The sequence below is a fragment of the Corvus moneduloides genome, chromosome 1, assembly GCF_009650955.1.
Source record: "Corvus moneduloides isolate bCorMon1 chromosome 1, bCorMon1.pri, whole genome shotgun sequence".
Lineage (NCBI taxonomy): Eukaryota > Metazoa > Chordata > Aves > Passeriformes > Corvidae > Corvus > Corvus moneduloides.
The window spans coordinates 115,401,374-115,416,599 of NC_045476.1; the positions used below are offsets into that span (position 1 = coordinate 115,401,374).

At 41.5% G+C, this 15,226-nt stretch overlaps 1 protein-coding gene and 1 long non-coding RNA gene across 3 annotated transcripts in view; both read right to left on the reverse strand.

Annotated features, from left to right (window-relative positions):
* OSBPL1A (oxysterol binding protein like 1A) overlaps positions 1–15,226 on the reverse strand; it is an 80,480-nt gene that overhangs the window by 64,920 nt on the left and 334 nt on the right. Inside the window, exons 2-6 of one of the 2 annotated variants that reach the window (XM_032123686.1) lie at positions 14,982–15,146; positions 9,559–9,681; positions 2,871–2,956; positions 896–970; positions 26–137 (exon numbers count right to left, since the gene is read on the reverse strand). In XM_032123686.1, coding sequence (XP_031979577.1) covers positions 26–137; positions 896–970; positions 2,871–2,956; positions 9,559–9,679 — 394 coding nt within the window. In that variant the 5' untranslated portion in view covers positions 9,680–9,681; positions 14,982–15,146. Of the gene's footprint in view, positions 1–25; positions 138–895; positions 971–2,870; positions 2,957–7,346; positions 7,588–9,558; positions 9,682–14,981; positions 15,147–15,226 lie in introns of those variants that run through there. The other variant, XM_032123676.1, reaches the window with a different exon arrangement.
* Positions 5,256–7,339, reverse strand: LOC116450874. The gene is made up of 2 exons (XR_004242992.1): positions 5,485–7,339; positions 5,256–5,378 (listed from the first exon to the last, which is right to left on the reverse strand). It is a non-coding gene; the product is annotated as an uncharacterized LOC116450874 (long non-coding RNA).

The following is a 15,226-nucleotide window of genomic DNA, read 5'->3' on the forward strand; positions in this document are numbered from 1 at the left end:
ACAGACTATGACCTATTAAAGATACCTTCCAACATATTCCTTATGTCTTTGTCATGAGTAACTTCTTTTGCAGTCTCTCCACTCCCATTAACAATAGAAGCATCAGCATTATGCTGCAAGAGTAACATCACCACCTCCTGAAAAACAATTTGAAAAACACTGCTTAACTGCCTGTGCAACTGCAAGGCCACAATCAGGCTTCCCAGCTATGGGCATCCTGTAAGATGAGCTTTGTAACCAACGGCTTCTCACCACTGCTGGTTTCTTATGAAAACAGGAAGGGATGTTTTAGAGAGATTGAAGAGCGAGACCGACTGCAACCTTTCTGTCCTATCAGTCAGGCTGAAGGAACCAACAGGAGTTACAGATGAACAGACTGACCTGAAAAGCTGATGTACCTGGTGTGAATGCTTAATTTAATAGAAAAAATAGTATAATTGGCTCTTTTGACGAGACAGTAAGTAGCCACTCCTTCTGAAGGGCCAAAATGTTATCCATAGAGGTAGTACTAGTTTTGGAACGATGGTGGCATGTGGGAAAAAAATCAAACTAGTGTCACATTACAAAGGCCTATAAAAAAAGCTCTTTAGTTCTAATTAACTATGAAGAAACAGCACTTCCAGACACCAAATGGGCCTGTGTGTCCTAATTTAAGAGATTTCTTTCCTCTCCAGAAGCTACTAAGATTAAAACAATGTGGTTTCTCTCTGTGGTTTTTTTTTAGACAGAGTTATACAAGCTAGGCAATGTGCCTAATCCTTCTGAACACACTGTACCAAAACAGACAATAAGTCATTTTTAGACACTGTAAAAACATCTTTTGGAAGTGATCTTATTGCTAGCACTTTCTTAATAATTCTATGAGTGAGGCCCAAAAAAAGCCAGTGTACTTTACCTTACGCCCTGTGAAAGCTGCACGATGGAGTGGAGTGTCCCCCATGTCATTCAGCACATTCACATCTGCACCAGCCTAAACAGCAAGACCAAAAGACATCTGAATGTCCTTCCAACAAGAACTACACAGCTATTCCCTCTGACTGGGGGGAAGGGGAGAGAGGACACTAATGTAGGCCTCGTGGCAAAGCAGATCAAAACTGTAATGCACTTATCTTGGAAACAAAGATAAAATACTTATTTAAGATTCATAGCCGACATTCTCTAAATTGCTTCAAAGAGGAAAAGGCCCTGCATTTTTTCCAGGCATCTCTCACACTTTGAAGAAAAGGGTATATGGAAAATGAGTTTAATACAAGGGGTGGGGGCTGTTGTTGTCTTGGTTTTTGTTTGGCTTGGGTTGTTTGGGGTTCTGTAAGTCTTTGTGCTGAATCTCCCTTCGTCACACACTTTCTCCATCCTATACCTTTTACCTGAAAGGAAGAGTGTTTGCCACACTGCAGAGGCACTGTTCCAAGAAACCAAGGAATCCTATCCTCCTTTCATTAAGCATTTCTTCTACACCACTCTACCTAACCTCTCAAAGGGTGAAAAAGAGGGCAGGGCATACTAAACTTCATCACGTATTTTTAGATCATGTGATTTAGCCAGGTCATTGCTGCCTGCCTAAAGTTAACTGATGAACCTGACTAGATCCAGAGCTCTGTACCTGGTAATGCCTCCTTCACTTGCTCTTTGAGCACAAAATCTAGGCACAAGTACACAGACACACTTATACATGCCTAGCTTTCAGAAGTGCACGGCCTCACTTATTTCTCACCCTAGTCTTTAAATAATACCCTTTCAAGAACCCTATCAAAGGAACACAAAGTACAAAGTTACATATACTCCTCCAACTCTTGACGTTGGATGCTTGATAAATGCATTAAGTGATAAAACTTTACCTTTTGCTTTAAGTAGCTCGCTTGAATTGAAAATGGCATTATTTACTGAGCAAGTGTGTAGGCTAGAGAAGAATTTCTCAAAGAAATCTCAAACTTGTTTCCTCCTTTAAAGTCTGGATTATGGCTGGCAGCTTTTATTCTTAATGAAATTCAAGTTTAGATTAGCTTTGCACTTGAGGCTGTTTATCACACCCCTGCCATCTACAGCAAAATCTTTCAAATATTAAAGAGGGTCTAATATAATTAAGGTTGGTTGAAACTACCCTGAGAGCAAAAAAAAAAAAAAAAAAATTCAGTCAGAAGCCACATAATCACTGCATTTGCAGTTGTTATGCAAATACAAACACATCAGTTTTGATAGCAGAAGTCCATTGTTTCAAAATTCATCACACAGATCATTATTTCAAAGACATTAGAAAGAAATAATGAGTCAAACTGTTAGCCTGTGCCTGAAAGAAACACATACAAGCTACTTTGCACAAAATTCTGTGCATACTTCTATACACAACATGGAATTAGATAATGCAGTTTTTCTGCATTTGAGACACTTCACCCTTTTCTAAAGCTCCGTGACTGAAATTGCCTAAACTGAAGTACTTTATGTACTACAGTAAACTAATCAAACGGTTGAAGTAATTGCATTTCTAGTACCACACGCTGGCTTACTATACACAGATACCCACTAAGCTTCAAAAAACCTGAACTTTCACAAGTGCATACTATATATTACATGTCCTCAGTTCCTACACACAGGTAGTTACTCTCCAAGAGAAAACCAGTTAAGTATCAATAATTGTAAAAACTACTCAGAGTAAGGGCTGTATGCTACTGTATATCCTTCCACTGTCACTATTTTGGGTCCTTCTAAACCAGGCCTATCTTAATGTCACAACAGTCAGTTATCTCTGTTACGTGTAGATAAACTGTAGGAGTGGCTCTGCCTCTCTGCAAAGCCTCCTTCCTTCTATCACAAAAACCTGAATAAACACCAACTGCTTCTAGCCCTACACACAGAGGAAAATATAAATATACCTTCAGCAAATCCTCTACCACAACAGCATGTCCAAAGTAGCAAGCAAGGTGAAGAGGTGTCCAACCCATATTAGATTTACTTCTGCCTAAAAGACAAAACAGGTAAATTAAGTTTTGGTCACACAGCACAAAAGAGATGTTTGTCATGTGCTTGGAGGTTGTCATGGATTACCATTCTTCACAGTAGCAGAGGAGCAAGGAAGCTGGACACATCAACACTATTAATATTACTTAAATTATTAAATCAGGAGGCAGTTTGAGAATGCTGGATTCAAATTTTAAACAAAAAACAAACAAACACACACAAAAAACCCCTCAAAAAACCGAAAAACCCAAACAAAAAGCCCCCCAACTTTCTGAAAGGCCAAAGTCATGTAGCCTGACTGGGAATAAAACTTTTATCTGCATGTAACACCTTTCAACACTAGCAAGAGGCTTCAGTTACTTTCATTCTTCATTCACTATGAAAATGGCACATGCAAGTACATTTTTCTCTTGTTTATCAAAAAAACTCTGGTTTACACAATTTTATTTTCTTCACACAAATGAAAGGTAAGACAACCCATCCTTCAAATAAAGGATTCAAAATAAAACAGGTGGAATGACCTAATGTTGAGGCTTTTTGTTATCAGTTTTTTTGTTGTCTTGTGCTTTACTTGGTTTTAATAAAGACAGCCTAAGTCATGAGCTTTGAAATCTTTATGTGCAGTAGAATTCATGTATCATCTACAGCTCTAAGTTGCAGTGACAAATCATAGACAGGAAGCAGGCACAAGAAAATATGATTTATGCTTTAAAGAGCATTTAAAACATGACCTGGAGGACTGGCTGTATGAAATTCAACAACTCTCCTATAATCACTTTTTTAAAAGCAAGATATTAAAGCATTAGAGATTACTAAGGTTAACAACTCACTTTACTTTCCAACTGCAACACTCAACTGTATTAAGCAAAGGCAACTTGTGCTTTGTTTTTACTAAGCAACAGACCCACAGCATTACAGTGTCAGCTGAAAGCTATCATTTTGTACTTGGCAGAAAAATGAAAATAAGGCAGTAGAAATTGTTTTCAAATTACTGCCACCACTAAGTTTTCCCCTGTCATACAACCTCAGGTACTGAGGCATGGAACATGCACAACATAAGTTTGCCCTGAGGAAACAAGCCACAAGCACAAAGAAAACAAACTGTTCATCTTGAAAGTTCATCATCTTTTCTGCTCTCATATTAAAAATTAACATTAGAATGCGGTTCAGAGCTGAAATATTTTCCCATTTCTTATAACTGTTTCCAGCTAACATTCCTGCCCTTTATTGACAATTTCTTTTGTAATTTGATTATCTTTCTTCTCAACTCCTGTTGTTTCCAACCCCAGATTTACATCTCTCCCTCACTACAATCTGGCCTTAAACAGAGCTCCTACTCTCTGGCACTGATAGGCCAAAGTATCACAGAAGATAAATACTGTGTGGATCACTAACTCTGGGGCTATTTATGTTGGATAACAAACTAAAGGGACATCACTCATGCCTCAGTCCAATAGGGAATAAGATTCATTCAAAGAATACAAAAGAGATCTGAGTTGCACTGAATTCATATAATTAGCCCAGAACAGTCATTAGTTAACAGCACTGACAAGATGGTGTTGCTGCCAAGGAATCCAGTCATGAAAAAAAATAACCAGGAACCTGTCCAGATTTGGAGTTCTTACTGAATAAAGTAAGAACAGACCCTTGTTCTGCATCCACTCAGAATGTCTGCATTTCTGATGTTAGCTGACCATTTATTTCTCAAGCTTTTGAGGTGTTACTTCTCTTCAAGTGACCACAAGTGTTTGCACCTTTTTTATTATTATTTTAAATCATGACACCATTATGCAGGGGAGAATGAAAGGATAGGAAAGGAGAAAAAATGTAATTCCATTAAAAACAAAACTCCTCTCTCCCTTACACCCAGCTCTTTGCTTTAATGTCAGTTAACTCTAGTCTCAAGTGTCACCATTTGTTTAGAGAATGGAGACAAGGTAGGCAGTCATTTTCCAGCCATGGGCTGCTAGGCCACTGTGCAGTCATTCAAATGTGTATTTTGCCATAACACGCTACTGACTGTTAACTTTACCTTCCAGATTTTTTACTTTGCAAATTCCTAGATATGCTATTTTCTTGTATTTAATGAGAATGAGCCAACAATAGATGGCCTTAGAAAACATGAATATTTTGGATGAAACCTGGGTTTGTTACTGTTTTAATGCAGATACCCTCTTTCCAAAGAAGTGAACTGAGGAACCTGAAAAGAGAAGTTCAGATAATTTGGCTGGATTTTCCTCAAGCAAATCCTGCTTATCTGTGAGCACTGACAGGGTAGAATACAGTCACAACAGAGCAAGTGCAGGAAGCCTGAATTTATTTTCTCTTCCTTCACTTTGGCTGAAATTGTGATGTCTAGGATCACTGTTGCCAGACTTGACTTATGAGCATACAGCACACCCAGCCTCAGATACAGCTCCACTCTGAAAAGACAAGGAGAAGATGTCAAAGATAGGCTTTGTCACCCAGGCGCATTAACTTGTCAGACCTACAGCTACCAAGGCACACCCTGCAGGAAGTTTACGCTACCTCCAGTACAGCCTTCCACCTGCTCCAGAAGCACTTTATTCCAAGCCACGTGGCATTGCCATATCAGATGCAAATCCTGAAGCAACTGCTACAGCTCTGAAGACATTCCTCATACCCTGACTTTCTAGGGACATCTATTATCCAAGGTAATGACAGAAGCACAAGAAGCTGTCAGGAAGAGAAGGAAGATTGAGGGCTGCAAAAAGACAGTCTACAGTGTGTACTTTAGTTAATCATCAGGTTGTTATGTGATTACTATCTGGTAGTACCCAACAGATCATAACTTGTAGCAAAACAGTATTGCTGTCAGAAAGCCGGGGTGTACAACCCGGTGCGCCGTGACCTTCCGAGAGAGAGTCCTGCAAGGAACAACTCTTCCAGGGCGATGGCAGGCCTCCCTGGGCAGCAGGGGATTTCAGCAAGTGTAGCGATTTCTCAACTACAAGTGATTCCAGCTCTTGTGATTCAGCTCTTTGTGAAATCACCCAAGGCCAACTCAGGGATAGAGAGACAGGAGCCTTGTATGGCAATTCCACAGAGGTAGCTTTTATGGTCCAGCAACCCCTGTGAAGGGGAGGCCAGGGACAAGGCTCCCTGCCGAGGGGCAGAAACAAGGAGCTTTTTATGGGAAAGGCAGGGGGTGGGATAGAAACCAACCAGCCAACTGGGTACAGGCTATTACCATATAGAAACAAGGCATGCTGGCGGTGGCTCACTACATCACCATGACCCAGAGGAAGGTTGCTTATCTCTGGGGAAAGTCTTTTTGCCCTCAAGCCTTTCTCCTCTAAGGAAGCGCAGAGGGCTCTTGTGCCGAGGGCTCTTGTGCCAAGGGCTCACAGCCCTCCGCAACTCCCCCTTCTTTTTTTAACCAAGAACACCTCCCCAACGGCCTTTTTAAAGCAGTGTAAAAAACACGAGAACATAAGCCATACAGTAAGAATTACAATGAAAATCTACAAAGCACCCTTAACTAAAAAAAGTGCCCACCCTTGGAGTCCCCATTGTCCAAGAAAGTTGTTGACACTGTGATTTTTTCTTCTGTCTTGATTTGGTGGACTTGATCTTTTAGCAGCTGGATGTTCTGTGAGATGGAGTCACTACATGATGTTAAATCGAAACAGCACATGCCTTCAAAAATCTTGACAGCCATGTCCATGGGCTAGGAGCAGGAAGTTGATGGCTGCCTGGTTTTGCAGTGTCGTGTGTTTGGTGGTTTCTTCATCTCGGAGGAGGTTGCTAAGGGCAGCAGATGCTGCACTGGCCTGCTTGCTAAGGCAGCACACCAGGTGATTTAGCTCACCAAGGGCTTTAGCAGCGGCTACCCAAGGTTGAAGCAGGGAGACTGCTACCCTTTTTCCTTTACTCCAATCAATAACTTGAGAATCACAATTTTTGTCATATTCCATATACGATCATTTTTGGCATGCCAGTCTGTGTGCCGAATTATTCTTTAAACCTTGGAGTATCGTAACGTTTGGGGTGAGGGTAATAAGCTGGCCAAGGCTACAAGGACCCTCTTGAAGGCGTGAGGGGATCCTGGCCCATGCCCTGTCTCCACAAATAAGAAACACTCTCCAGGGCAACCCTTTGGGATGGAGTGAGGATGAAGAAAGTGTATGACTGGTGTAATTGCACCAATTTGGAGGATTATAAACTTTGTTATTTGGTGATACACTTTTTATGGGTAGACCTAATAAGGTCAAGATGGTTAAAATGTTGCTCAGATAGTTTATAATGAAATTGCACACAGTAAGGAGTTTTGGAGGACCCCAATAAGTCCAATTCCTGGGGTTCCTTTGGTGCCTGTGGAAGAGTCTTGGTCCACTCATCCCAAATGTCTACCGGACTGGGTTTCTTACCTGTATATGGGTATTCATGTGCTGCTAGAGGAATCCCTACCAAGCATGTCGACAATGGGCTGTCTAGGTTGCCTATGGACAGGCACAAGTTATCTTGTTTTAATGTCCTTGCTAGGGCCACCCAGATATTACGGCTGGGCTGTGGGACAACCAAGCTGAGGGCCTGTGGCGTTGTGAGGAGCGTCCAGGCAGCAGTGAGGGCAGCACCAAGGTAGATAGGTCTCATCTTTGGACAGGGATGGGGCTTCTGATAGGGAATATAAACGAAAATTTGTTAGCTTTGAGGTGAAGGGGAAGGGTTGTCTTCACTTTTTCTCCCTCCTCCCTTTCCAAGACAGAGGAGCTTGGCTAGTGAGGAGGCAGAATGGCAGGGGTAGTTATACGGCAGATACTGTTTGGCCTGAATTTTTCTTAGACTGTTTCCAATGGAATACTCTATGGGAGCAGAGTGAAACAAGTCAGCCTCTGAAAAGTGACTGCAGAAGAACAGAGATTTAACTCTGAAGTTTCACACAACTAGAGCAATTCCCCCAGAAAACACTAACTAGACTTCTGTGTCCTCTAACACTTAGAAGAATTGAAACTTCAAAAGCAGAGATTTCACTGTAAACAAAATCTGTATTTGGAACTAGTTTAGGTTAAATACAATATCATGAGCACATTCTTTGTAGCTTCCTAGAGCCCCCATTAGCAAGCAAGTATTAACTAGCTGGTATGTATTGTTAAACTAGAAAAAACAGCTAAGCACTATTTTTCACTTCATTACCTGAGTCTCTTCTATGCTGCAGACCTTCTGACCAGAGACCCATTTGCTTGATATAATAGATGGCAGATTATGCCATTTCATTATGCTTTTTTGACTTCAGATTATGTGCAAAAACACATCAGAGACACTTTGAAATCTCTTCTAAGCACAAGAGACTTCAAGAATTTATTTATGCGCACCGTTGCATGAATCTTAAGGTAATTTTATTCCAACTGTTTAGGCACTATGCATCTTGAATATTTACCAAGGACATACTTCTAAAGGTGGAGGACTTCAGCTTCATCAAGGTATGTTTGGTTGCCCTTTAAATTATGAACTAGCTCCACAAAGATGAAGTAGCAAGAGCTTTCGTTTCACAACTTGTTTTTCTGAGGCGAGTACATTAACCATTGAAAAAACAAAACACGGCTGAGTAGTCAAACAAAAGGATAAGTAAGCTCATGATTAAGAATGAGACTTGGGAAAGGGATAGAGCTTGTTCAGATAACAGGAATCCCTGCCCTTTAGGGCAAGGGTTTCCCTTCTGTTACGGCTGAGAGGAAGCACAGTTGATCTCCCCCTCTGTAGCCCTTTTTTCTCAGTGCTGCTTATCAGTTAAATGCCAAACAACAGAATATCAGCCTGGGGAGAAAAAATGGGATACACATACACTTTTTGGAAGCAACTAGAAACACAATTGTGTAAATAAAGAGAAATATAAAACTGCTAAAATAATAAAGAAGTAAGGTAGTCTGCAATTGCTAGCAAGCTTGCAAATCCAGTACCAGTTTTAAGTTTTAATGCACAGCAAGCAAGTTGCTGAGCCACAACTATGTTAGCTACACATGAGCAAAACTTCAGTATTGGACAAAGACCCAGACACAGATGAAGACCAGTTTTAGTTTCTTCTCCCAAGTAACCCAGTATTCTGCTAATAGTAAAAAATATACATTTGTCCCAAACATTTTTGCCAGTGGCAAGAAATGTAGCACTTCTACTGTGTGATAACAAAACACAGGACTAAAAAAAATATAAAAATAAAACTAACTCACACCGAGCAGAACACAAATGACTGACCTGATCTAATCTTCTCTGCAGCCCTGCTGCAGGCCATTTACCTCCCTAAACCATCCCCGGGCACTACAGTCTGTTTTGTTTAGTATTCTAAAGCTTCCAAGTTGGCATAAGCACAAACACAGGCAAAAAGAGGTACTGATTCCTTGTCTTGTTGACACTTCTAGTGTCTGTGAATTACATTGAGGTTTTCTGTATGCTGCAACTATCCATACTCTTATTATCTCTCCCCTATGCAAGTATGTCCTCAAGTCATAGCGTAAAAGCTGTTTAAGTGGGTTTTTTATTACTCTACTGAGCACTCCAAAGAAAGCAAGATTATACTATCACTATCAGTTTCACTACATGTGACTTCAACAGCGAGATTACAAACATTTGAGGAAGGCTACTAACCTTTACAGTTGATATCAAAGCTTATTTCTCCTTTGTCCAAGGTATCCAACAGCTGTTTAACTTCTTCAGCATTTCCATTTCTAGCATCATGGAGAAGCTGCTGTTCTGCTTCTGTAGTCATCTCTAATAAAAGATACGAAAGAACAGATTTTGCAATCTCTTAATACTGCTGTAAGTTACTGCTTAAAATTACATCACTTTTCCTTGTTATTTAATACTAACCCTGTTATGAGAAAGATAACTATTCTCTCTGTGGAACACATTTAATGCGCAAGCTGTTGCAACAGTCCAGCACTCAGGCTACTAAGAAGCATTAAAATTCCTCATACAAAGCAGTTAAATAACCAAATACCCATGTTTTCTTGCTTCTCTGTTTTCTAGATTCTAAGGGTGGCCTGGGAGCTGAAGATCTATGCCACAAACAAGGCAAGCTTTGCTACAAGCATAACCAGTAAGCATTTGCTTTTTCGTTACAAGGCTTTCACCCTTATCCCTCAAGGTTTCCAAAGATAACAGGAAAGGAAAAGAAAGGTAATTTATGTACATCCATTAGCCCAAATATTACTTAAGAATTAATTGACAGGTATTTTGGCTGCTGACCGTGGGGAACAGAATGTCTTTGCATGAAGGTGTCAGATAACCATCGGTGATTAGTACTATCATCTCTTGAGCCTGAGTACCTGAGGCCCTGCAACCTCGACTTGAAGGGTAATCAGGGACTCAGACAACTTTGTAGATTTGACCTTATCTTTAAGAAACACAAATAATACAATATAAGGAAGTTAACACACAATTGTAAAAGATCACTAATTAATTCTAATCCTACCATTGCTCTTGAACTACAAAGGAAAAAATGGTATTTATGTCTTTCAAAGAAGGGAAAAAACAAAACCTTTTAACATAACTATGTTACAGATCCCTACTAGACTGGGAGCATTAGACCTTTAGGCAAGCAATACTGGTACCTACCAGGTCTGTTGATGAATACTGTTACTAAGTGATATCTTAACCAATTTTTTTCCCACACTGAAATCACAATCTGAAGTTAGTTTGCCTTTTTTTTTTTTTAAATGCTATTACAACAACTACCAATTGTATGAAGTTTAACAAGTGCAAGTGCTGGACTCTGCATCTGGGACAGGGCAACCCGGGATGTGTGTATAGACTGGGGAATGAGATGTGGGAGAGTAGCAGTGCAGAAAGGGACCGGGGGTCCTGCTCAATGGCAAGTTGAACATGAGTCAGCAGTGCCCTGGCAGCCAGGAAGGCCAAGCGTGTCCTGGGGGGCATCAGGCACAGCATCACCAGCCGGGCAAGGGAGGGGATTGTCCCACTCTGCTCTGCACTGGGGCGGCCTCACCTTGAGTGCTGGGGGCAGTTTTGGGCACCACAATATAAAAAAGACATTAAGATAATACAGGATGTCCAAGGGAGGGCAATGAAGATGATGAAATATCTGGAGGGGAAGCTTTATGAAGGAAGGCTGAGGTCATTTGGTTTGTTCAGCCTGGAGAAGAGAAGACTGCTGGGAGAAGTCATTGCAGCCTTCTACATCTCATGGGGGAAAGCGGAGGGGCAGGTATTCTTCACTCTTGTGACTAGTGACAGGACTTGAGGAAAAAGCATGAAGCTGAGTCAGGGGAGGTTCAGGTTGGGTATCATGAAAGAGTTTTTCACCCAGAGGGTGGTTGAGCACTGAACAGGCTCCCCAAAGAAGCAGACAGCACCAAACCTGAGAGAATTCAAGAAGTGTTTAGACAATGCTCTCAGGCACATTGTGTGACTCTTGGGGCATCCTGCATAGTGCCAGGACCTGGACTCGATGATCCTGATGGGTCCCTTCTGACTCAGCTTATTCTATGGTTCAACTAGACCTAGATACAGCAATGCCCTATTTAAACACACTGCTTTTAAGATGTGCCAAGAAATTATTTTAAAAACAGCTTCAAAAGACTGTGCTCCTATAGACAATTTATTGCTGTTGATACAATAGGAAATAGGAAAACAAGAGGCTCTGTCCAAATTTAGTGTCTCCAGTTTAGTATGTTCACTAGGTTTACCAGATCCTGCAGTCAGTTAATGATTACTGGCCTCACACAGTTAGCTTTCCTATACTAGCAGAGGTTTTGATTGGTCCCACAAACTGTTTACACTCTGCTGTTCTGGACAGGTAGCTTGATTGCACCATGCACACTCACAGCTTAAATAGATGCAGGGAGCTCTTCGACTTTTCTTGCTGAGTGGCTTCGATAAGAAGCCACTCAGCAAGAAAAGAGACAGTGAGAACACTGGGTAAGGAACAAAAAGCCTGTAACAGATCCTGTAATACTCAAGACTGAGGCAGAAATCTAGAACAGGACAGACTGCCAAGGAGCTAACAATACAGCAAAGACAGGTTTCCCTACCTTTTCCTCAATCAGCAAAGGGGGAGAGAGAATCCATTTTCAAAGAATTTGACAAAGACTAAGGAAGCCCTTTCTAGCACATTTCAGAAGAACAGACTGGATCAGTCACCTGCAATCTACCACAGACAAAGGATACAAATGCCTTCTTCAGAAGTGGTTAGTCAGCACTCTTGTTCATGCATGCTTTTCAGTTCTACCAGAAGATTAAACAAAACAGTACTAGTTCTTCTAGCAGTCCTTCAAGCCCTGAAGCTACTTTTTCCTTTAAAACATTTGTGGAGGCAACACAGCAGAGTTTATTGTTACTGGGGCAGGTATAGCTTTCCTCAGTGAATCAGATCTAGCAGTGTCTAGAGAATGATCAAAATCATGTATGTTAATGTATTATCAGCCTGTAATACTATCTCTGAAGCTGACTGACACAGTTTCAGTGGGACACGGAATGCAGCAGTGAGAACCACACAAACCAAAGCTAAGAGGACAGTTAGACCCATTTTTCTGGCTTAGCCATCATGGAGAGGGGGCAAAGAAAAAAAAAAGCTAAGCTCATCCTTCATTTTCACCCCTTCCCACACAGTATTGCTTTAGCCATCTCTCAGACAAGAAACACACTCCTATTATTACCCTGTATCACTTGTCAACATCCCACATACTTAGCAGGTACGAATAGCAGTGCACTTTCAACGCATTAAGGACCTGCTGTTTCCATTTGATATTGATGAGAAGGAAGAAAAGATTGCTTGGGAAAGAAACCAAGACGCTGATTCAAATAACAACTCTTGTATGCAGCAAGGCCTGTTACGTACATGACCAGAATCTTAAACAGCTCAAGATATTCAGAAAGTTCAATCACTATATAAAATTACTTGCACAGTTTTTCTACCACCAAATACTCATAAGGTTAAAATCACTGATTTGTTTGTACTCTTACAGCAAACATTAGCACTAGAGTAACATGCATAGTAACATGGTCTGTCTGCTTCACTGGTTTAGTCCCCAAAGACCTTGCTGTTTAGCCCAAGCCTCCAATTTCAAATACACATTGTAAGCCTGAAGCATGCAATGATGCAGAAGAAGAATGACTGTCTGGCTATTAATCATAGTTAGACGGATCACTCACGTGAAAACGTTTCTACAGTTGGGGCTGGAAAGCAAATCTGCATGCAGTTACCCATCAGACAAGTGGTAAAGAACGAAGTTTCAGCTAACGAGCTCAATGACATGCCTAAATGAAGCTGGCAGCAGTGAGGCTCTTAACAGAACCTTTTATACTCTTGTAAACACTGTTTTAAGCAACAGGATTTGCTCTCTAACAGAGATGAGAAACCACCAACACAAGTCTGAGTGACAAGTTTAGAGTATGGAAACAAATCAGTACACAGGCCCTTGCAAGCAGTGTGCACTTGCAGTGTACTTTGTACACCTATACTCCCATGCAGACAGGAGTTTATTTGGTCCCATGACCCACCATGAAGAGAGATCCAAAATCCCCACGACAGTTTTGAGGCACCAAGCCAGGCCATCATCACTGAGGGAGAAACTTAATTGTTTGGTTTGGACTTACTAGCCTTAAGACACTACCAGCAGGTTAATCTATATGAATTGTGCTGCCTCTATGCCAATCTACTAGCCACTTAAGGGAAAACACATCTTTCAGTCAGTTGTGCTGCCATTATTAGCTTATTCCATTAATCAGCTGATACAGGTTAAATTGCCCTTCACAACCCCTGTTTATGCCTTGTGCCTTTGAAAGGCTTGCAGGGCAGTCTCCACAGTCACTGGTACATCATGACACAACACCACAAAACACTATTTAGCATCTCCTCTGCAGCTGAGATGTGACTGCAAGGCACTTCTGTTGAACTCATTAGGACTACCAGAGCAGTACTTGACTGCTAATTGAATCTTATCCTTTAAGAAGGTATAAAAAATAGCACTGAGATGCTCTGCTTTTATCTTCTTCTACGAGACCTATGCCAGAGTGATCCTGTCACACTATTACAGGGTCTGTCTTCACACAGCAGTTGTTTCCTACACAGAGAGCACAGGTTACCATTCTGCCTGCACACCTACTTAAGGGAGTTTTGCAGAATACTTCAAGACAAAATGCCACTTAACTACCAATATACAAACTACCAACTTTACCCCGCTGCTAGGATAAAGTCCAAGCAAAAAAAAAGCTCCTTTTCTCAAAGTGATCTACAAAGATCTAAAGTGCCATCCCTGACTACGAGGCAGCACTCTTCATAAGACTCACCTGCTTTTGCTTTGATTTCTTCTCCTGATGAATCCTCCAGCCACGTACACAGCCCAGAACAATGACAATATACACTAATTAGAATGAGTGGGTTTCACTCATATACAGCTAGAAAAGTAGGAGAAGCAGTACTAGCACTAGCCAACTTAACATTAAGGCTCTGAGGCAACAGCCACTGTTGCATAGGAAGCTTTCTCTCGTCAGGACAAACAGTAAGGTTGGCAAAAAGCATAACATTGTCTAGTGTTTCAATAGATCTCCCTCTAGCAATGAAAATTAGATTCCTGTAGGAAAGGATGATACCCGCTCAGGAAGATTTTTTACGTGTCCCAGCACGCATGCACTATGATGTGATGCTTGCAAAGAAGGCAGACAAAACGCACCAAACCGCACAAACAGACAGAACCTGTCTACAAACCCACACAACACACTGTACTGGCAGGAGCTGCTCCAAGAAGAAAGAGTGGCTCACTAGAAGCATGAGTGATGTTATCTAAAAGTAGTTGTTTCAGTCTTCGGGTAAAGGGTTGTAGAAGTTGGTCATGCTTCTATGACACAGTCTTCCTGTGAACGCAGCACCTCTCTAAAATCAATACACTGTTTGTTTAATAGCAATTAACACATCTATTCAATACCACTCCCAAGGAAACACTACTTAAACTAATCCTCGTTCTTGGCCATCTCCTGGCTGTTTTCCGCACGTATTTTAGTCCTGTTACATCAAAGACTTTTTTTCAGCACAGGCACTCCGAATAACTTACCCACAGCTCGTGCGAAATCTCACTGGGATCAGCAGACAGGCACAGTCCCAAGCAGTCAGAACTTCAGCAGAACCGCCTGGAACCGAGCGGCTCGTTCCGGTCCCGGTAATTAAACACTTTTTAAGGCGAGTCAGGCTCACGTGTCGCAGCAGCTGCGCTCCTTGCCTGCGGGGAAAGGTGCGCTCAGACCTGAGGGCACCGGCCAGCGCTGCGCCTGTTCCAGGGAGGGGAACAGCGGGAACAGG